Raw genomic sequence first — 23,973 nt, forward strand, 5'->3', positions numbered from 1 at the left:
AAGCATTGGGTGTCAAACGTTTAGTAGAACACTTGCCCTGGACACAGTGCCAGGGCACCTCAACACCAGCACTAGGGAAGCCCAGCAGAGAAATAAACAGATCTTAAGTCATACTCAGGCAGCATTACAAATGCAAATGCTTATTGCTGTAAATAAACCATTAAAATACTATTTCAAGTCTTCCACTTCAGTGTAGCTCCTCCCAGAAAAAGATACCCTGAAGTCCCACAGAGAAAGTAATCCTTGTGCAACATTGCTTTGTTCCTGGGTTAAGACAGCTGGGAGATTGGATAAACCCAGGAACTGTAGTTCTGTTTAACTGCCATATTGAAAACCATCCCAAAGGTGATTTGAGTTAAAGAAGGCTGAGAACATGAAACAAAACATGAAAATGCTGAAGATTACTAAGAGAAGAAGAGTAATATAAACGAGGAAAAGGAGTGATAGTGTTTTATACTCCCAACTTCAGGCACAGGATTAGGGGAGTATTTATCCCAACACCTGTATGTGTGGCTGCCCTGTTCGGAGATCAATGTTATGCGTGTCTTCTTTACAGACCAATACAGTAGTGCTGTTTTTGAGTAGGAAAAAGCAAGAGAGAATTTGTTCTTATTGTGCTCTCTGCCTTTGCAAGTAGCCATAGCTAAGGACTATCTAGGAGCCCAGACTGGGGACTGCTCCAACAGCAGCTGCCACCGTGTTTAAAGCAGTATTTACAATCACATGTATCTCCACTAAGAATAAAGACTTACTGCACACAACATGACAGCATTAAGCTCCACACACCCTAAAAGATTAAAATTAAGAATGCAAATGTTTCTTCTTTTAAAGCAGTTCAAGCAGCAAGCTATAATACATTTCCATGTAAACTGAACAATGACTGCAACTTAAGAGCTCTTTAATTACAGAAAAATAAGTCTTTATTTCAGTTCAGATACATCATTTTACACAAGCAATTTCAGTATGATAGTCCATGAAAAACAAATGCATACTCTATGGAAGTTAAGAGCGCTCAGTGAAGTCACCATTACTTAGAAAGTTGTGGTTGAACAAAGCTTCTTCTCTGGCTGAACTTCAGCAGCCATCATTGCACACAGTTAAGTTCCTTTAAAAGGTTTGGTTTAAAATTAGAGTTCATTTAAATGACTGGAGGGAAAGGCACTTAATATTGCAGTTTCCAGAACATGATTTGTTTATCTTCCCCTCCTGTAATAACACTGTTGCACTGTTCATTCATCCACATGGATGTTACAGCACCTGGGAAACAAAACAACAAACAAGTATATCAAAATACATGTAAGTGTGGTACTCAAGATGGCAGAACAGGTATTTTTGAGAGAGTTTAGCATAGAGTCTGATCATTGGATCACAGTGACAGTATATGCCAAGAGGAATTTTAGTAGGGTTCTAGGTGGCTGCTCTTATTCACAGTGATGATCTCATGCTCCATTGCCTCAGCTGACTTTTGGTACTAGAGGGACAACATCATTGCAGTGTAGAATGTAGAATCTCATCTGCATTCTATGCTGCAATGATGTTGTCCCTCTAGTACCAAAAGTTTTTTAAGGAAAGCATTCATGGAGAATGAGCTTTTTCACTCTGCTGTTTGGAATTTTCATGTTAAAAGTGTATTCACATCTTGTAGCATATGCCTCAGACATCCACTTCTGAAAAGTCACCAACTACAGAATGACCTCTCCACAGGTCAAATTCCAGAGTAAAACTTACAATATGGAAGTTTGAAACAACTGTTCTTACTTACATAGCCTTACAAACTTGACTTAATAAAACTTAGGTAGTTTTTCTCCACACAACCTGGTTGCTCATGTACTGAGACTATATGGATACATTTAATCAGCCTATAAATCCCCATCCAAAACAAGTTTACTAGAGAACTTAATATTTTGGACAGACTGTGGCAAAGGATATACAGTACAGTCTATACTATATTTGAGGGCCAAGAGGTAGAAAAATGTTGACTTTTGCAATGTTGTGTGAATTAGAAAATTTGAAAGTGATTTCCCTTTGGCCAGTCTTGTACAAAGCAGTATTTCTTCATTCTTATTTGATTTCTCTGGAGGATCACATGGCCCTACTTTTAATTCTGGTGTTTCAGGTAAAGCTGACATCAGGAACAGCCAGCTGGCTGAGCAGATGACTCTCAAACTTTTCAATACTAAAAAAGCTGGAAAATAAGAATCTCACATTCGGTTTGAGAATGGGAATAGCTCAGGCATACCTGTATGCCCTTTGATTCTTTCAGTAACTTTTCCTCCAAGAAGGTCCCAAATCAGTAATTCACCAGATTGAGATCCTGATAAGATGGTATTTCCATCCCATTTGAAGCACCTGCAAGTAAGCCTGAAATTAGTTCATGTCATGCTTTTGCATAATGACAGCCAAACATTTTCAAACTTGGTTAAAAAGAACTGGAAATAGAGAGATGAAACCAAAGGAAACTACCTTTTAACACAGCCTTTATGGAAAAATTATTCCGAAATTATTTTAAAGAGTTGTGACCCTAACTTTGTTCTGTGACTGCCCTAGACCCAGCCAGGCCTTCCCCTGGCACAATATGAAACATAATCCTGTAACAGAAGAGGGCCCAGTCAGCTACACGTGTGTGTGATATCCCAGTGACATGAGCTGTCACTTCCACCTTTGCCACTTCATATTCCAGAAATCATCACTTAAAAAGCAAAGATGACTTTCAGGTAAATAACTAGTGAAAATATATATGTGAACATGCATACATACTTGCATATACTCACAATAATGAACAATACCCCATGTATAGCTGCTATATTTTTACTCCAGTAACTGAGTGAGCATTCCACCTGTTTATCTGATAAATCATAAATAACTATCTACTTTTCAGCTGGTGGAAAAAAGGTTATCAGGCTTTGATTTTAAAAGCCAATCTTTTTTTAAGACTATAAAAATAAATAAAAAAAAACACATTAAAACCAACTAAAAAAGTCAGTATTAAGTGACAGAGATGATTCAAGTAAAAAAACTCAACTTGTTATATATTTCAGTAGCTCAGCTGCTGGAAGAACTGGTTAGCTACAGCTGTCATCATCTTTAAGGAACATGAAAGTTGCTGTTGAGAAGTTATTTACTTAGAGAGGTGTTTGTTTTATTGAATCACTTTTTAGAGTGCAAAGACTGACATTCTAGCATGTTGTGTGCATTATGATCAAGCTTTCCAAACTGGGGCAAATTCAAAGTTCCCAGTATTACTATCCTTCCCACTCTGCTGTCACCAACCATCTCCACCCAGCTCCATAACTTGAATGTTCCTCCCAGCATTACCTCTGTGGCTCTTCAGCGGTCACAGAAGATATGAGCATTCCAGTTTGTACATCTATTACTTTAAAACAACAGTCCTCTCCTGTGCTCAGTAGATGTCTGCTGTCTGTACAAAAGAAGGAAGCAAACAAAAGAAACAACCAAAAAAAAAGCTTGTTCAGACATTCAGTTCTAGTTCCCAGAGCACTCTGCGATCAGCGTGTTGGATGTGACATTGCCTGACCTACTTATCTATAAATAATTTACTAGAAATTCAGTCTCTAAGCAAGCAAAGATAAACAAGATTGGTTTAGAGTTTAGACCACTGGTCTACAGCCTAGCATGGCATTGTGTACAATTAGATTCTTTACAGCAGCGACATGTGACAATCCAAAACATTTCACTATCCCCCTTAGAGCAGTAATTCCAATAAGAAAGATATGTTACATGGTATATCAAGAATAAGATTCCCTTTGAAACTCCCAACAGTGCATATTAAAAACTGAAATCCAACGTACCAGGACTAAAAGCAGCATGAAATACAGTCCCAGAATGACATGGCAACTGGTGCAACACTGTTGCTGTAGTAATATCCCAAACACTAATGGTACCCTCTTTGGTTCCAGATGCCAGGATGGTATTTGCAGCATTAAGGTCGATTGTATTTACCTAGGAAGTTAAAGATCCTGTGATTTTTTCTACTTCATGTGAACCATCCTGAGACAGGTTTTAAACATATACAAAACAAACCCATTATCCCTAAGATGGTATTTTATTTATGAAAATCTTTGAATTTAATTCTCAACATCCTTGAGTCCAAGTATGAAAAATCCAAACTACAGAAAGAAAAAATAGGTCACTCTGAAGATATTTTAAAAGCTTTTGCTTTGCAGAATCAGAAATGCTAAGTGACATTTCAGATTGCTTTTAGTACCAATACTCTCCAACTAACTGCGACACTCTACCCTTAAGGGTAAAATTTTCACTTTGAAAAAACTTCCTACTTATCAGTTGTTTCCAGTTCTCTTGGTACAGTTCTTAAATGTTACTAGAACTGTTTCAGTATTTGCCAACATTGTGACCTATTAAAAAACCTAACTCTTAGGAAGGTTTAGAACACAGTCATTCTAAATATCTTACTAGAGTGATGTTAGAGGCTATAAACAAAAGTATGCAGTTACACATTTATGATTCATTGCACACAATGCATTTGTATATTTACAGTGAAATTCACTAAGATATTTACCATGATAGCATGGTAAACAACTCAGCATTTCTTTTTCATTTGCTTGCCTTACATTAAGAGGAAGCTGTAAAAATCAAAAGACTTGAAGAAAGATTAATCTGTTTTCAAGACCAAAGAAAGCAAACAAAAATCACCCAATCCTTCCTGCCCCCCTATAGAAATTCTGTGCATACAAGCTGAGCAAGAGAAATTAAGAAACCTCTGTTTACACTGGTGTTTCAGTCCCAAGAAATGGACCTTTAAACCCAGGAAGCAGGGAACACTGGTGCAGAACCATCAGAGAGTAAAAAGCCCAAAACAAAAAGCCCCTACACGCATTTCCCAAAATACACCCCTCAACCCCTAACTCAATCTTTGTGCTTCACCACTAGATCATGATTTACATCAGCAATTGACTTTCTTATTCTGAGATACTGCATCGTACTTACACTAACATCATGTTCTAACTCTGCAAGCAGCTCAAAGTGGTGTTTTTTATTGCTTAAGGTCTCTCCAGGAACACAGTGCCACACCTGCAACACAGATAGTTAAGTTTGTTCAAGGAAGCAGTAGTATAACACTAGATGAGTTACTTCAGTGCTGAACTCTCACATTACAAGGAGGGCTGCTTGTGTTCACTGCCTACGTGGCAGAATATACCAAGAAATGACACCTAAACTCCTTTAGCCTAAGCAGAGCCACATGGTGAACACAACTCTGCTGACTCCAGATTGCCTACAGAGAATGGGTATATCACTGCACTAAATGTGTACTTACCAAAAAAATCATACACAGCAGGCTTTGGGAAATTATTTCCTGTCTCTAGCTTCCAAATTATCTTTCCACCTAACTGTAGGCATGCTCTTTAGATTAGCAAGTTTCTGGTCCTCTTAGCCGAAGAATGTAAACTACAGAATTATTAAACATTTTAGAAGTCTATTCCATCCAGGAAACAGAATTGCCCAAATCACAAAACATTCCAGTTCCTCCAACAAATACAGTTTGTCTTCATAATCCTCATTTTTAACAGTAAGTTAGAATGAATGAAATTTTTTGAAAAATAACACTTTAGCTTTGAAACAGCTGAGCTAAAGCTAAATGAAGAATTAACTCTATAAATAAACTTAGTGTGATACTAGCCAGGTTATTACTCTAGTACAACAAGTACATCCACCCCAAAGCATTTGGCTGGTTGCATATCACAAAATGCTGGCTATAAATAATTATGCAACTGTAACAATCCCATCTACAAACCTTCACAGTGGAATCCCAAGATGCAGAAAATAAGCGCCCATCATGCCAACAGATCTTGCTGACTGCATCATCATGGCCCATTAGGACGTCTTGCTGTCTTCCAAATGCAACTGAATAAAAATATCTAACAGAGAATGGTTACAAAAGCATTATGTTTTGTAAAACTTAAGGGCTTCTTTTTCTAAAGGAAGTAATTTTGTTTCTGTAGTTTCTAACAGAAATCCACTGAGAAAAAATAGAAATATATGCACTTTATATTGTGCTTTAAAAAATATTTTCTGTATCATTATCTAAAACCATAAACATTACAACCAAGGCACTCCATGCAATTCAAAAAAGTCAATAGGAAATGAATACACACATATGATTGTCCCATGAAGAACTTATGACAGTGGTATCTCCTGGTAAGATTAGACAAGATGACAAAGCCTGTAAGAAAGAAAAAAAAAAAAAAGTAATAATCAATTTCTTACTCCAAATCCAATTCAAGTACATTAACATGTTTTTGGAGAACAAGCAGCATTTTTATGTTCTATAAAAATAACATACAGATGTTGTATGAACACTGATCAAGAAAAACGTTAGAGGATGGACACTGAAGATCAAGAATACTTAATCTCTGTTAAATAAAGGTGGCAGAAACATTCAGAAATACATGCAGAACTGATAGATATTTCCAAACAAACTGGTATTTCAAGCATATGGTATGTAATTCCTCAATCAGAAGTAACTGGGTCAGCTCTTCATCTTGTAAGCTGCTGTCAATTCTAGACACAAATAGCTAACAGGAACTAAAAATGCAGATTCTTTTGATGTTTGCTCTCCATCACAGGTACTTATCAGCTCAGGTCTTCCAAAAAACAAATATAACTGTCTAATTCCTACTACTGTCAACAAGAAACATTATTTACAGATACCTGTTCAGTTACATTACCATCACTAGAAACAGCAAGGAAAAAACCAACAAGTCAGCCCAGTGCTTCTACTTAGTATCATTACTGGTCATATTTTTGGTCTGTTTGAAAAACAGGAAGCTGCTGGACTGTAAACACTACTCCTCCTAGCATTGCTGTGAGTGTTTAGATCAGCACTAAAACTACAGGGGAGGAGAATAAGAGCATACAAGGCCTCCCCATGAAAACCAGACTTTTGGCTTAGGAGTCAAAGAGCTCCCTTTTCACAGAGCCATGAAGCAAAGTTCCCAAATTTCCCTTTGCTGAAGCATTAGGAATTGATATTATCTAGATTCACCTGCTAGTGTGTCCCATGGCACACCACAGGGTCTTGATCCTGCAGTTTACTTGGGGACAAGTCAGAGCATGCTATGCCTTTTGTCTGGGCAACACATGTGCCATTCTTGTTCCCTCTAGAGATGATGGTAGAAAGAAAACTGATATGTCTTAGTGTCTGATATATCTCGTGCACCAATAGAAGACTGAATATGATAACTGGCTGTATCTTTATAACCCAGGTCTGGCCATAGTGCTCAAGCACAGAAAATCAAATTCAGAATCCTTTTACGAGCAGGTGAAAATGCTGTTCACAAGTTGCTGAGATCATTGCTCATGGAAGAAGGATGGCTCATTTTCACCAGCACAAGTTCCACTCCTTGTGCTTGGTTTTCCTTTGCTGGCTGACTCACAGGCTTGAAACGCTTGGGTGCAGTAAGGCAATGCTGGATGTGACCACACGGGTGGAATTTAAGCTTTGCAATTCTGGTCCCAGTGGCACTTCAAAGTTGCTCAGGAAGACACTGCTGCTCATGCCAGACTATCTCTGTCTACCACAAGCTCTTCCCTGGATAGCCGGGCAACTCAGAACAGAGTCAGTGTAACCATTGAATGCTCTTTCCCCATCTTTGCAGAATGTTCTCTGCCTCTCTGGTGGCCTGAGAGAGTCTCAATTCACTCTGCTAAATTATTCACACACAATACAACTGAGTAGGCAGGGGAAAGAAAAGAGGCATTGATGGATGCTCTGAGCAGCTTTCAGAAGACTCCCAATCATCTCATTCTTATTTTGACAGCAGCTTACCATGTTTGAAAAGGACACACTTCTCTGGATGGTTTTTGAGTCTTTGGAAAACATCTTCAAAGTTGAATCTGGGGATAAGGGACAAAATAGAAGATAAAAGGACTATTTTATATTCTAGAAGCTAATAATTTTGCTCCTGCTTGAGTATCTTATTATGAAAAGCAGGCACAGGTTTCTCATAGTCTCTGAGAAACTTTATAAGGCTTGTGACTTTGGCCTGGAACTACCCTGTTTTCTACCAGGTACAGACGGTAACTGCCACATGCTCATCAAACTCTAAGAGAACTCTGGTATCTAAAAGGACAAACTTCCATTATTATCCATTATTTTTATTACTGAAATTATCTTCCAAGCCAAGATAATATTGAAATGCTTGAGTCAAAACCATACAAAATTGAGCAAATTCATATAGTTAAGCTATTTAATTATATCAGATATATATTTCAGTTTCATGACATTTTGTTAAAAAAAACCCAAAACATTAACCTGCATTTACACTGCAGGTTGTGGTAAATACCTGTGCAATACTTACCCTGGGATGTAGTGAAAACAGAAGACCCATTGCAAGTGACTGCTATTCCAGTAATTGCCCTGTTTAATACAAGTAAGCCTGTGGGTGACTTCATAAGTTTTGAAACTTAACCACCATACTGTAAATAGACTACAGTTGAAATCTGTTATTTGAGCTCTGTAAGAGCTAAGACATTCAAGGAGATTAAAAACACTACAGTCCTGTGTTATCTGCCTAGAGACAAAAATATCCCTTGACATAATATGTGAAACACCACGACAGGATCCCCATAGCGTTCTGTAAGAACACCATCTTCATCAGAAGGGACTTGCCCATGTGAGAGGATAAATGCTTTCATATTTAATTTTTCCAGTTCTGGGTTACCTACAAATAGTCAGGAAGCAGCATACAAGCAGATACTGAACACCTTAAGTGTCAGGATTGGAACTTGCACATTTTTTTCCTTTAATTTGACACGAGCAAAGTCACTATAGGTAGAAATTTTGACAATGCTCATGTCAGGGAATTAGGAAGCACAGAGCATCCTGCACAGCCAAAGTTCTGCTACACAGCTCTGTGCCTCATTATTTCTCAGCAGTCTTCAGAAAAAAAAAAAATCAGAAACTAAAATTTGAGTCTCTTTTCAGGATCAGGATTTCTCTAATGCTAACACAATCTGGGTGCTAACATATTTCTCACTATAAATATTACCTTGTTTTAGGGACATGATAATGTTTTCCTAGATTGGATTACAATCACCAAGAAAAGAGCTGGACTCAAGGTAGTAAGAAATCCTCCTAAGCAGCCCAGTCACTAGGACAAGAGACAGGGCCAAAGGAAAACCTGTTCTTTAAAATAGAGCTGACATTGTTCATTATTAGGTATTTTCAAAGTTCACCTGAAAAGTGCCCCTACTGACTCTGGATACCCTAGGAATCCATCACAACAGTAGTTTGCTACCTGGATTAACTGAAAACCTATAGCTGGAGACTTGGCAAACTGTTCATGCAGCAGCAGCAGCTTGACGTGTACAGTGGAAGAACTTAAGTGTTTAACCTTTCAAATTTGCTAGGATGAAGTTGTGTCCTCCTGGTATTATAAAAATAAACAAATGGAAGTCTTTATCTGGCTTCTCTTATCAGTTTTAGAGAAGAGTAATCAATATCTGCTTCAGGTACTAAATTGATAATAAACTTATACAGCTCTAGAGCAAAGGCAAAGCAATAGCAAAAAATCAAGCTGATAAATACCTTCTCTGGATCCCTAGCCCATCATATACTCAAGTTCATCTTGCAAAATCAAATCACTAAGTCATCTCACAAAGAAAAGTATTTACCTTAAACCCTAACCCATCATTCAGATTGATACACAGATCCCCCACCCCAGTTCGGTGGAAGAATTTTGACTGGAAAGAATAGTACCTACTCTTTGTGAATTTTATATTGCTTATCTAATTTTAGTTTGGCAATATTGTTCCAGGCAAGGGTTATACTTTCTTCTGTCAAATCTTCAAATGATTCTTCATTTGGAGAAACTGCAATAAAATGCCACAATAAGGTTCCATCACAAATAGAAAGTAAAAAGACATATTTCAAATACCTAGGCAGCTGACATAAATATGAAAGAACAGAAGTCATGCAGAGCTTCAGGAATAAGAACCTTAGACTAATGCAGAGAGAGACAAGATCACTAACCTTTTTAGTCAAGTCTCTCGCTGAATTTGCATAGGCTTACACAGTCAAAAATAGGATTTTTCTCACCAAATTAGTGCTTTTACAGAATTAAATTCCAAAATGGAAAACAACAAAAACAAGTACAAAGTGTGTCACAACTTCATTTCACTGTTGCAAAAATTAAGGGATGAAAAAATGCAACAAAATTCAGATAATTAGATGTCAATTATAAAACATTCAAACCCAGGAGAAACTGTTGATGCGTGAATTAATGTCTTAGGCAGCAAATCTATTTAATACACAGGACCATTATTATCACCACACACCACACAACTCTCAAAGCCCCTCTTGCCATTGCATGCTACAGGTTGCCATGCTAAGTAGCACTTATTGTCACTCCTCTGCTTAAAAGTGAAGGCTATCAAATGGTAAGTGAATTGAAGGCAATCAGATGAGAAAAATCTTTCCAAGTGATATGTGGGCTGAATCTTCAGCCCAACTTATAGTTAAATCACTATACACATTATGAAGACAATAACATCTTAGTTTCAGAGAAGTGTTTTAAGTCCTGCCCTGAACAGAAGCCTGTGAGGGCATTACAATCCTTTTCTAGAAGAAAGGTATTCTATAAACTCTGTCCCTACAGTATGTAGTATTAATGGGGGAAAAAAATGTCAGTTCAGCTTTTCATTCAAGGCATGGAAAAGTAAAAAAAAAAAATCAGAAGCTTAATTTAAGTTCTTAGGGTTTACTTTGGTCAAGCTAATTAATTGATTACTCCTAAGATACTCCTGTTACAACCCCAAACAAATCTTAGCATCAGTTAGAACGCCTGCAGATATGGTCATTGAAACTGCTGTCACATCAGCTTGAAATTAAAGTGTTAGGAAAGGCCAGGGATGATAGCCCTTCCACAGCTTCAGAAGCAGAGGTTGAACAGTGTCAAAGGAAACCACTGGAACAGAAAGCAAAATACAGGGCAACACCTGTATTTTCAAATTTGAAACTGCTCTAGCTTTGTTTTTCTTTAAGATTTACTTCATGTATTTATCTTGAGTTGGCATAGAGGGAAAGTAGCCAAGAGAGTTGTATAATGAGATCCTGTGGGAGAAAGATTGTACTCAAATTTACAAATCCTTCACACTGTTAGTTTATCTATTAAACATTTACCTGGAGACTCAGCTATGGAAATGCTGCGACTAGATGTTCGAGACAAGCTTTTCAATCTCGGAATTATCCTTTGAGGATGAGGGGTTGTAAACAACTGTTTTGGTGTCTGTCCAAACTCCAGGATTTGTGTCAGCAGAGCTACTTTTTCATTGGGGTCCATAATACTTCACAAAGCAAGATACACAATTAAGCCAAGAAAGCAAGTACTTTTTTTCCCTCCCCTTCCCTGAAAGCATGGAACTACATGTTACTATAGCGCTATAGGCCACCACACATTCTTATACAACTGATCTACTGCAGATTTACAATCATATAACTGCTTCATTCCTTTGATTATGTAAAATAGCAATATTCTCAATGATTGAACAAATGAAGCTATTTCACCAAAGAGCCAGACTAAAGAAATGCTTAAATAACAATCAATGCAAGCTAAAACTGAGAACATGATGCTGGGTCTCTGCATATTTGGGAGTATAAAATGGAAGAGCAACACCATTCATGTACAGAGCCCTTTTACAACCAGCAGAGAACGTGGAGACATACTGAGAAACCTAGCTAACTGCTTTAACAAAAATATTCAGATTCTTGTTAATTACCTGTTTAAATCCACTCCTCCTTCATAAGTTAATGGGTGAAACACTGGAAAAAAAAGTTTATTTGCACGATGTAGATATACAAGGCTCATTTTGTTCGTCTTCCTATAAACAGAGCTGCATTTTTCACTCACAAATAAATTATTTCAGCAGGCATTAGAGTTTGAGGTCTTACATTTTAATCCTGTTTTTTTACCTGAAAAAACTTAGGATTTCCAAGAGATTTTCAGAAAATTTCAGAAGAAATCAGTACTTTCATAAAGGAATGATTGCTTATTTAAGCATCATTAAATACCTACCCCCAATACATAAACAAACAAATAAATAAGGAGGCAAGCACAGTTGCATAACTGGATAATTTTCAGATAGGGAACAGAAAGTAATAAAGAAGGATCAGAAAGATCTGTGTATTTACCTTTCCAGGTGAATTGCAATGACGCAAATGACTTCGAGGCCTCTGCTCAAGAATATTTGCTTTGACCTAAGTTCACTCATACACAGATCCTTTCTGCCTCTCTTATCTACTTAAATGTCTGCAACTCATTATGCTAATAAAAATCCATACTGCAGCAGAAGCAGCACACTATGTATAAAAAGTGCTCTCATTAGTACTCTCTTCTGACAGGTAAAAATATAGGTGCCATAATTTATATGCTGATTTACTGTATTTAAAGTCTGTAGTACATTGTAACTGACACTTATGTGCACAGTATGACTGGATGCCAAACCCAACAATTCTAAAATATAGCCCATCATATGTTAAGGACACAGGGAAGAGGTACACTGGAAAGAAATGAACAGCAGGAAAACAACCCAACCCACCCCCAACCAAAGAGCAAAAAAAAAAACCCACCCCAAAACCAAACAAACCCCAGCAAAACAATCCTCAACTACCTTAGCCTGGAAGTAGAAAGTACTGAATACCAAAATGAGGAGCTGCTTATTCCTACTCTTACCACTGTTGTAGAAAGATTTCTTTTTAAACTTACTCTATCTCGTTAAATGCAAACTACCTCAACATTTTCTGTTACTTGTAGCTCTTCAAAAGGATCAGGGCTTCTGGAATAAACACCCTAAAAATCTGATCTGCTACTCTTTTTTTAAAAAGAGGGCACTTCCTTATCGAGTAGTAACATACACAGCTAAAATGTCAGACTGATGAGTAACTTAATCATTAGTAATATTATTAGGTGTGAACACACATCTACACAGCAGTCACATAACAACATCCTCCTTTTTAAGGGACCATAGTGACTAGATTCATGTTCAGAGTAAGGTTGCAAAAACAGTGAAATGTCTCACATGCAGTCATGTGCATGTATACAAGAACAAACTAACACACTCTTTCCTTTATTCTTGCTCCAAAGACCTGGAGCCCAATAGCTCTTTCTTTCCCTTGCCAATTCTCTCAGGAGGAGGGGGAAATTGCATTGAAATTCTCTCACTGAAATGCCAGTGGAGTAAAGTTAAATATATGTTTATTTGGAGGCTCCCATTTTTAACTGGGTAACACTAATCCCATACTATATTGCCACACTGTGATGTGCAAGCAATTCCCAGCAATGCAACAGAACCATCTTGTCCACCCTCTGAAGCTCATCTTCAAAGATGCAAATCACCGTGAAGGTAATACTACCAAGTAAGTCACTATTTCCAATAAGGATCAAGCATTCAAAGCACAGTTATGAACATTTTTAAAAAAAATAAGCATTACAGATATGTTGTGATTTGCCATTCCTGCCCAAAATGAAGTATCCCCGTTTTTTCCCTAGTTCTATAAATGTGTATTTACCATTGTGAGCTGCAACTGCTTCACTTCCTTTCTGCTTGTACCCAAATATGATGTCAATCCATTCATGAAGATGTTCTGACACATATGGACTTTCTAAAGCCTCTTGGCTCTTCTGAAGAAAGTCATCAGGACCTGACAACAGAAAGGTTAATTAAAGGAGAAAATATCCTGTTCAGTATTGGTATCCATCTCTCTCCCACCTCGTTCTTGAAAAACCAACTAAACACTAACCTCAATTTTCTCATGAAAACTAAAAGCACCTATGAATTATGTCAGTGTTTTAAAGAAAGAGATCATTTAGAAAAAAAATGAATGGACATTTTTGAGGAAGAATCACAAAGCCAGCAATCTTGAATTAATTAATAACACAAGAGAAATTTGACTACTCTACCTGATGCCCACGGTGGAAGCTCTACATCTTCAACCATCTTTCCACCTTGCCTTTTTCCCAAGTCTAACTTCAAACTGTTTACTAGGAAACTAGAATCATTTTCATAAAATTCTGGAATCAACTGTAATTTAAAAAAACAAACAAAAAACAACCAAGTTTTGATATTAGCTTAGTTTTGATCACTTAAACAGATAATTCATCGGAAAGACAGTTATTGAAGTTCATATGTCAAGCACTAAAGTTGGGCAGATTTTCCAGGTTTTCCCTACAAGACAGTTCTCTGAGCTAAATTGCTAAATTCAATGGCTCACATTTTCAACAAGTAATGTGTGACATATAAATCTGAAATACCTATAAGTATCTTCAGAACTCTCAATGCATAGCCACCTTCTTATTTTTAAGACATCAAGTAAGAGTCAAGACTAAAATCTAGAATAAAACTAAAATTATGACAGAAGTTTCAGAGCTTAAACTTTCAAGTTTAAATATCACCATATCTAACCATTAACTGCAGACTGTTTTTTTAAAAGCATCAATGTATTAAATAATGTTTCTTTGATAAAGGAGTTTAACAGTATTTATTATGTGACAGTGACCTACAAGTTAGGGTTTCTCAGATCTTACTACTATTACAGTTTAACTCTCCAGATGTAGTGTTGCAATACAGCCAAATCCTTATAAGATTTCAGCAGACAATACATAAAATTGTCTTTTACACCTTAATCCACATTCTAGTAATTCCCATGTATTTCAATTAACATTCAAAATGATACTTATGTTAAACTAAAAGCCAGAAAGCAGGTACAGATGAGCAAACATGGAGTTAATACAGGGTTAATATACAGTTAATAAAGGATTCATAAAATGCAGCCATCAGCCTTACAAAAATAACCAAAAGAAAACCCAAACCAACACAACTGAAAAGCACAAACAACAACAAAAAACAACATAACACACTCCAACAAACACTCTCAAATCAAAAGTAGATGAGAAAGCTAAGCAGATGAGAAGATTTGAATAATTTTCCAGCTATTCACCTCTTTGAAATCTGTTGCACCATCCAAACAGTTTTTCCAGGTTTCTGCAATGCTAGATAAGACAAATCAATCACACATCTGTTAAAAAAATTTTTTTTAAGGTTTTGCCCTCCCCATTGATGTGTATTTGAAAACAAAACCAGCCTAGTTATAGACAAAATGTAAACAAACCTGTTGAACATTCTGTCAGCATGATCAAACTTTCCATTCTGCAGACAGAGCATGTATTCTGGAGCTAAAGGGAAAGAAAAACAGCATCAGCTTGCTCCAAACCTTGTCTGCTTTGGAGGTAACTGTCTGCTCAGAGAGCATATAAAAGGTGTCTTACCAACTCTAACAAGATAAAACAAAACATAACCCGGAGAAGAATAATGGCTTCCATACATGAACTTGGGATCTGACATTTCCTGGTAACGTGTCTGCAATATAGGAAGAACAAAGAAACGCCTGTTTCAAATCAGCACTCCTGCTTTCCCTCAATACTGAACACATACACACTGTTTCTTTTTAAAGACACAGACTAGGACCACCAAGCCTCAATTTTTCTTCTAATGATAAAAAACCCTCTTAAATTCTATTATCCATGCAGCTTTAATCAGAGCAGTAAATCAATATGGCAAAATAGTTGTCATAACTGATCATCCAGAACTTCAGGTTTTCAGTGTTTTTTCCCCCCTCACTTTAACACGTAACTGCAGGACTCAAATTCAAAGTACAAACAAATGCTTCCTTCTTGTCTTTCACATCAAATTCAATGAGAGTATGGAAGAACATACTGACTTCCATCACCCTGGAAGATTCCTTCCCGTCTGAAGCTCCTATAAATTACTCTAAAATGTATCATAATATAAGCAGAATGTCTTTTACTGCAGTAAGCATGAAGCCAATAACAGTTTGAGGAAAGTCAGATCTTACTGTTACTGTAAACACAATATTGTTCGCATTCTTGCCTTCCAAAATCTTAGGAAGCTATATGATTTTGAAATATTTTAATATTTCTATCAATATAATGGAGTTATTCTGGCAAAGTTTTTTCTAATGTTCTGTAAATTATTTTGGAATAATTAAGTTTCCATAGAAGACAATAATTTTACACAAATAATTAACTGAGGATCTTCTAGGTCTCTAAGTAGGTGTTTGACAGCTTACGAAAGGAAAGCCTGCCTACCCTGAGAAATAGAAAAACTTAGGGCACTATTATAAGCATATAGAATTTTCAAGTTAATGCTCTGACCTCCATGGATCCAAATTTCCCCCCTTTGAAGTACTCTCTCTGTCAAATTCAGTATTTTTCTTAAATGGAAATACTTAAGATTTATACTACTTTTTCTTATTTTTTTCAAACATGTGGTTTACGTTACACATTTAAATCCGTGGGTTTTGAAGTTTCATAAATCCATGTATGTTTATAGCATATCAGTGCCACCATATATATACAAAACTTATTTCAGTCAGGGTATTATTTTAAAAGTAAGGCACAACTTTTAAAAGTATATACGAATGAAAAGGTAGTAAGGGAGAGGAAATGGATTCAAATAATTTTAGATTAGTACTGACAAAACCAGCTCTGATGAAATTAAGCTGGAAAATAAATGTGGAATGGTGATAGGTAAGTTTGCTTTTGATAAGGTTTATAGTTAACTTTTGATACAATAATTCATAAGCCATAATTCCCAAAGCTTGCTGGACAAAGCTCCTTTTATTGACAATATGTACAAGGCTCAAAATGTTCAGCATATAAATGCCAAGACATACATACCACGAGTCTATCCAGCCTCTCCTTATTCAGGGCACCAACTGGTTTACTAAGGTCACGAAATGTTTCAGGCTTTGTCAGATCTTAAAAAAAAAACAAACCCAAACAAATGCTTGGTAATAGATTCCAAGCATTCTACTAGACTTTAATGTAATCTAATCAATATTTTAAAACAAACCAAAAGCACCCCCAACCTATCCAAGCAGCAACAAAGCAAACAAAAGCCAACACAGAACCCCTTTAGTATTTTCTCCCTCCCTACTAACTGCAACCCCATAAAGTCCTTCTATAAATGGCTACTCATCTTCCTTCCAAGTAGATATACATACATATAATCTCATATAATTACATACATATAATCTCATACCTCTTTCTTAAGAACTAATAGTTAATATATGGGACAGTAATTACAAGTAGTATCACATAGTCAAGGTCCTGCTATCAAAGGCTTAAAAGCAGCTGGTATCATCTTCTTGCTACTCATTAAACATTCTGTCAGTCCCACCATACAATCAGATTGAAGTGTTTGAGCAGGTGCTGATGAATACCATAAGATTCCCCTACTCTGCTTCTTGCAGAGGGACACAAACCTCAAAAGGACAAAATCCCATCACAAACTGCACTAAGACCCTTAATCAAGGAGCTTATTTGGGCACAAGCCTTGTCAGCCTCTTGCATTCAATCTGCAATGCTAAGAATTATAAAAGAACACCTGGATTCTACATATTTCAGTGCATCTAACTTGTTTAAAAAAAAAAAATTAGTGGTTCTTTTCCATTTATAAGAATCACAGAAACTCTGCTCAGTACTGCTGATCTGCAAAGCAACTAAGCAGATGTTTGGTACATACTCTGTATCTGAGGAGTGCAATACTTAACAGAAAAAGGAGAGGTATTTTGCACCTTAAGCCAAAGGGGAGGGGTAAGTGCACAAGAAAACATCCAAGACCACTGATGCCAGGTTCATTTTGATGTAACATGAAGTTCATGCAGTGTACAAGGCCTCCCAATCCACATTTCAGGTTGGTCATGATGCACTAACCTGCTTTTCTATACATACATACCCAAAACTGAACTAGAGTAGTCTGCTATGATCCAAGGAAATACAGGATACTGGGAGAGGTCGTTGCAGCTTCTATCAGCCAGATTGTTGAGATGGAGAAGATACTGGTAATTTGATATATGTCCTCGCTGCCACTGCAACATGTAACTTTCAGCTGTGTGCTCTGCAATATGATTTTCTAAAATAAAATAAAGTACAACATTGAAAGTTGTGAGGTTTGGAGTTCGGTCCCCAAATTATACCCTAATTAACATTATGCAAGATACTATAACATAATTAAGGGTATGGTTTCTTAATAGAACAAGTCAGAGTTAATTGGAAACTTCATGTTTCCATAGCTACCATAATTCACACATTTTTTAACATCTCTGCAAACGGTCTAAATTGCATTTGGCCAAAAAAATCGTAAAGAAGAAGTGCTGAAACCAAACACAGTAAGAACAGATGAATATTTATGTGGAATGGAAAAATATTTGCAGATCATGAACAACTCTCTCATCAATCTGGCAAACCTTTAAGATTTCAAATTCCTAGAAGCAGTTCTGCTACAGTCAAGAAAAAAACTAAATCTATTTTTCTACTGCAACTAAGGGCACCCACTATCAGTAACTTGTGGAAAAAAGTCAGGTATGTACATGAACAGCATTTAATTTCAGAGAGCAGAGAAAAGGAAAACCTGAACCCACACTCAAGAAAACAGGAATTATGCACCTGGAGTTCTCTTTGAAGGCAGGAGCTCAAGAAATTTAAACTGCACTACTCTCTGCTTATTAGCTGTAATGTCAAGATAAGCAGCTGGAAAATTAGGTTATTTATTTATTCTTACACTTTCTTCCATTGATTCACTATGCAGCACCTGGGCAAATGGCTGAAATAGTAGAATTGAAGCACTGCAACCACGGTATGATGGCAAGAAAGAAACTTGGATTAGATTACGGCAGGCCTCTATTTTAGCTCAGCATAGGGTGGAAAGTCATATTCCAATCTTTCTTTCACTTTAGTATTTTAAATTCTACAAGTAAAAAGTATTAGCACCTTCAAAGAGAGGCTCTTCTGCTGCCAGAGAGATACTGAGGTGCTACAAACACTTTTAAAGAAGGGGATCACTCTTTTTTTTTTTTATTTCTAAGCTCCAACATCATCAGCATTTTCATTTACACCTTGAAATTTCACCTTAGAGAATTATCCAGAAAAAGTCTGAAGCAGGGTAACAGCATGCAGTTATTTCAGTAACAGAGCAAATGATGTCAGAATCTATTTCCTTTTCAAAGAAAAATCTAGAAGACTAAAACAATTCTAAAGAAAAGTTATCATTCCTTTGTGGCCTTTCCATTTTTTTTTTTGTCAAGTAGGAGGGAAATGTCAACGGATATTTAGGTGAATTCATTAAAACAGAACTAGAGTCTTGGTACAATAACAAAATAACACAAAATTTACATAAACATTTTCAATATGAGTTTCAGTGTTTCACATTACCCAAAAACTCAGTCTTTTTCTCCTTTTTTTTCCCCAGGACACACATATTTTAGGAAGTTTCTGTTTACAATCTCAAAAAAAAAACCCCATCACTTTCTAGAAATTAATGCATATGAGATGCATATAGAAGTAAGAATTCAAGTGTTTTAAAGTGAAAATTTTTATCAACCACTCCTAGGACTGAGGAAAGGTCAGATATTTATGCGTGCACTGGAAATCCACCTATTACAGGAAGTTTTTTAACAGGGTCTTAACTGAGGACTTGGGGGAGCACACACAAGCCAATCTATATTTTTTCAGCAAAACACAATTTAACTGAGCGTGTCTTACTTATCCTTTGTTTTGAAGATAGTGTTTTGTGGCTTTGTTTGTTTCACTTGTTTGATTTTTTTTGAGGAGGGGAAAAGGAGGCTGTTAAATGACAGTGCATATCAAGTTGCAAATCAAAAAATTAGCTTTGCCTCAATAATGTCACCTCAGCTTTCACAGACAGCTCCTCAAACACAAGAAAATTGGTACCATTTCACAGCATTCATTCTGCTCTTTGCTTATTTCTATTAAAAATTCTTACAGCTTATAATCTGTTTAGTTTTCTACTTCTTTCCACACATCAACAGAGCAAAGTCCAGACAAATTTCCCTTCACAAGGTACTACACACTACATTAATAAATAAATACCGCAAACCTATATATGTTGCAATAAGGAAATAGACCTCATCTCGATCCTGATAGTTGTAGAATTTCAAGTAAATGTCGGAACATAGATCATTTTCTGTACAAAATACTTCAAGTCCCTGGAAAGTTAAAGGGGAGGAAAACAAATGAGAGCAATTATTGACAAACTGTAGTACTTGTGTTTTTGAACAGAAAGTTCCAGTTATTAATATCTAAGACTTATGGCTCTATACTGGGTAGCAGTTTTGCCCACAACATCTAACATACTAAATTTCCTATTTCCAATCATAGCAGCATTCAGTTTACACTGAGCTCTGTCTGGATTGACTAAGCCTAGGTAACAGACATTTAATTCTTTGCATCACTCCATTCACTTAGACAAAAAAAAAAAAAAAAGTACATTTGGCTTGAATGTGTTTTGAGACAAAAAAAAATTCTACAAGATTGAAATTTCAGTGCTGAAAGCACACTACTGAGGTTTCACTGCAGAGCTCTTGTCATTCCTCAGTCATGTACAGAGGGACCCATCACTCCACATTAGTCTCAATATGAAGCAGTGACCAAACTTCCTCCATGAATCAATCCAGAGAAAATACACCATGAGAGAGAAATTCATTCTATCCTGTGAGATGTGCTTGAAATAAATGGAATGAATTGCTCCCTAACAGTACTCCCTTCCCCAATGCTAAATGCTTATGAAAGAAGTTTTTCATCCTTGTCAGATTTCACTCTGTTTTCATCTTTTTGGCGATGGAGGAAAACACTTAAAAAGTCGGAAGGGATCATTGAGTACTGACCACTATTTAATATAGAGTTTTAAAGAGCACATGGCTTTTACTAATGATGCAGACTGTTTCAGCTGGTCCCTTTAAGAAACCCTATATATAGCAAGATGATAAAATAAATACTTGAGCTTACCAGTGGCATCAGCCCATGTCTTCTTTTATAGATGCGACGCACATTTTGCAGTGTTATTTGTACTACTGGTTTCTGTGGGGGATGAAGGAGGGGGAAGAAAAGATGGAGAGGTTCTAGTAGGTTTATGTTCTTCTACCTTAACTTCCTCAGACAATCTGAAGTTTTTCTTGACAACAGATACTAGCAATATGAAAACAATATCCATCCGTGTCATTTTAGCAGTGGAATAGTGATGTTATGCTAAGCAGTTATGTTGAAAAGAGGAAGCTTGTCTTTGCTGTTGGTTTTTGCCTGAGTAGCAGAGCAGTTTAGGAATAAGTAAGCAGCAGTGTTTTATCCCCGAGCCTGCAGCCAGCAGCAATGCCCGCGCACCAGAGCAGCAGCACTGTATTCAATGGGAGCCATCGGGCTGCTGGGCAAACTGTGCCAAGGGTGCCACCTGCCGGGTGGAATCAGAATGGCACCGTTATCCCGCTGAAACGCATGCCCCTTGCCTGGACTGACTTACAGCATGTCAGAATCATTGAGTAATTCAGCTAGGAAGGGACTTTAAAGGCTGTCTAGTCCAACCTCACTGCAATGAGCAGGGACATCTTTAACTAGACAATGTTACTCTGAGTGTGGTCCCACCTAACCCTGAATATTTCCAGGGACAGGGCATCCACCACTGCTCTAGACAACCTTATGCTAGTGTATCACCATCCCCACAGTAATTTTTTTTTCTCTGTCTAGTTTGAATCTAGCCTGTTCTAGTTTAAAAGTCTTTCTGGTGATCGTGCTACTGCCATGCCCATACTTAAGGTATTTCACAGAATTACAGCTAAGTCAGTGTCCTGCTAATAAGACCATCACTGTTGTTTCCATGACAAGTCCCAAAGCAGTAATCCATCTGCAACATGCAGTCAGTTTTCCTCCAAAGAAAGAAATTATCAGTTTAATAGGAAACCTAGCTAAGAGCTCCCAAAGTAAGCTACATGTAAAGCTCTCACTAACTTTGAACAGTATCAGACTAAGATTGAAAAATTTATCTTAAATTAAATGCTACAAATAGTGATCTTCAAATATTAATAGCAAATGAGCAAAGGACATTTTGTGCTTTGTCAGTAGGAGGTAAACTTTAAGCAAGTTAAGCACAGAATGAAGCCTCAGAGGAAGAGATACACTGAAGGCAGCAGAGCAGCAGAGATCAAAGGAAAATAATGACCTTCTAAATATAAGTGAAAATATTCTTCTTGGAGATGTGCTCTACGTGCATTTTAGAGAAAAAGTACAGAAAATTAAAACTGTCCACTAGCAGGGCAGCGTGCTCACATTGTATGCAAGACCAGCTATGAGGCACTTACAGGATATCCATTAAGAGGCTGGAAGTACAAGTTAGCATCAGTAACGCACACATGCCCTGGATTAGTCACCAGTGGCGTCACCATTTCTGCTTTACATTCCATATGCAGCGTTTCAGAAATGCTTTGAAATCTACAAGTGAAGAAAAGGAGTAAGTTTACCTCCAGTTCTTACTTTGGTAGAGGCACTCTTAAATTATTTAGAAAGTTTTTAGTTAGCTTATAGCCTTGGGACATCATAATGGCAACTCACTAAGCCTATTTTACACAGGAATAAAGTTCTTTGTTGGGACCTGCACTTTAACAGGCACTCCAGAAAGGAACACTGCTACATTCTGCTCCAGTCTCAGAGCAGTAAGCCAGCTGACTTTTCTAAAACCATAGTTTTATTTGGCATATGTTGATGCCCATTTGCAACAAATTCATAGATAAATGAAATGTTTTGAAGACAAAGTAACAATTCATCTTCACAACAAAGAATTTCCCAGTCTTCATTCCAGATGCTTCAGAATACAAAGACGCTACCTCTCTGAATTAGAGAACTTAGACTAACTCAACCAGTCATCTAACTATCACTGCAGAAGACTAATCAACCAACAAGATGATAATGATTTCCCAGTAGAAAGTGATTAGAAAAGTACCTGTTTTTATCAAATGAAGTTCTAGCCAAGCGTGATTGCAATATAGCAGTTATCTAATGTGGAAGGAAAGAAAAATTAGTACGGTCTCGGATTCAAATGCAATTAGAACTTAATTACTAAACAATGATACCACAATTCCCCTATTAAACAGGGATATTAGAAATAATCAGATACTCACCATCGCAGCTTGATCTCCCATCTTATCTAGACAAGAAGCCCTGTAAAGCTAAATAGCAAGATTTAAGTGAAACAGCACAGAGATGTCCCATACAGCTCAAAAGTCAACAGAAACAGGAGGGGCTTTAGTATTCTTGGTGATTGCATGCTGAAAGATCTATTACAATTTCTTTTTAAAGTAGGACACATTTGTTCACTGCTACTGCCATGTTACTACTTTGTCTCCACAGTACCAGCATGCATACTAAAAGCTAATATGGATCACTTACAACAGCTGTCAGAACTAGCTGCTGTGTTCAACTCTACATTTTAAAAATAGATACTCCAAGGTTTTCACCTTGAGAACAAATAAAACTCTAGACTAAATATTTATCAAAAGATGCTGTGATGAACTATGCAGGGATATCAAATAACTACATACCTGATGTAGAGTTTGCACAACATCTCCTACATTCCAAGCAACATCCAGTTCGAATAGGTGTTCTGTTTTACCCTAAAATTAAAAGTGCATTTACTAGGAATGAATTTCAAATAGAATTCAGTGGGGAAAAAAATCCAACTAAACTATAAACCCCTAATTAATAAATCTGGTAAAGCTATGCTATTAAAGATTGTGTTATATCTCAAAGATTCAAAGCAGACGTAAAAGCTGATCTTTTTTCTTTACAAATATATCTTCCCCGTGGAAAGCTCTGTGCAGTATTTTGTCTGTTGTTTAATACAATTAGCACAATAACTTTGAAGTGAATAAGTTAATGTAGTGCAAACATCAGTAAATGCAGAAGTAGTACCTGTTCTGCCTATTTTAATATCTATTTTAAATACATGCAAATACAGAACTAGCAAATGGCATGTTACATTTTAAATAGCTACTGTATTTCTCAGAGAAGAAAGACACCAGCCCATCAAACCTTTAAAGACTAGGCTAGAAGTTAGTTATTGTCATCTAGAGAAGTA

General features: G+C 36.8%; 1 protein-coding gene across 8 annotated transcripts in view; it reads right to left on the minus strand.

Annotated features, from left to right (window-relative positions):
* Window positions 1-897: 897 nt before the first annotated feature.
* The window catches only part of NSMAF (neutral sphingomyelinase activation associated factor), a 38,286-nt gene continuing 15,210 nt past the window's right edge, over window positions 898-23,973 (minus strand). For 4 of the 8 annotated variants that reach the window (XM_066331479.1, XM_066331497.1, XM_066331488.1 and 1 more), the window contains 25 exons: window positions 23,438-23,509; window positions 23,018-23,065; window positions 22,840-22,892; window positions 22,202-22,331; window positions 20,859-20,930; window positions 19,951-20,059; window positions 17,791-17,967; window positions 16,731-16,810; window positions 15,300-15,390; window positions 15,143-15,206; window positions 14,972-15,023; window positions 13,935-14,055; window positions 13,544-13,675; window positions 11,755-11,797; window positions 11,159-11,322; window positions 9,741-9,849; window positions 8,337-8,395; window positions 7,805-7,872; window positions 6,132-6,199; window positions 5,771-5,894; window positions 4,966-5,049; window positions 3,810-3,960; window positions 3,316-3,418; window positions 2,240-2,349; window positions 898-1,257 (listed from right to left, as the gene is read on the minus strand). In XM_066331479.1, the coding sequence (XP_066187576.1) occupies window positions 1,163-1,257; window positions 2,240-2,349; window positions 3,316-3,418; window positions 3,810-3,960; window positions 4,966-5,049; window positions 5,771-5,894; window positions 6,132-6,199; window positions 7,805-7,872; window positions 8,337-8,395; window positions 9,741-9,849; window positions 11,159-11,322; window positions 11,755-11,797; window positions 13,544-13,675; window positions 13,935-14,055; window positions 14,972-15,023; window positions 15,143-15,206; window positions 15,300-15,390; window positions 16,731-16,810; window positions 17,791-17,967; window positions 19,951-20,059; window positions 20,859-20,930; window positions 22,202-22,331; window positions 22,840-22,892; window positions 23,018-23,065; window positions 23,438-23,509 (2,379 nt within the window). In that variant the 3' untranslated portion in view covers window positions 898-1,162. Of the gene's footprint in view, window positions 1,258-2,239; window positions 2,350-3,315; window positions 3,419-3,809; window positions 3,961-4,965; window positions 5,050-5,770; window positions 5,895-6,131; window positions 6,200-7,804; window positions 7,873-8,336; window positions 8,396-9,736; window positions 9,850-11,158; window positions 11,323-11,754; window positions 11,798-13,543; window positions 13,676-13,934; window positions 14,056-14,971; window positions 15,024-15,142; window positions 15,207-15,299; window positions 15,391-16,730; window positions 16,811-17,790; window positions 17,968-19,950; window positions 20,060-20,858; window positions 20,931-22,201; window positions 22,332-22,839; window positions 22,893-23,017; window positions 23,066-23,437; window positions 23,510-23,973 lie in introns of those variants that run through there. The other 4 variants (XR_010744934.1, XM_066331519.1, XM_066331528.1 and 1 more) reach the window with 4 other exon arrangements.

This window comes from Sylvia atricapilla, chromosome 1 (assembly GCF_009819655.1).
Source record: "Sylvia atricapilla isolate bSylAtr1 chromosome 1, bSylAtr1.pri, whole genome shotgun sequence".
In the NCBI taxonomy this organism is placed as follows: Eukaryota; Metazoa; Chordata; class Aves; order Passeriformes; family Sylviidae; genus Sylvia; species Sylvia atricapilla.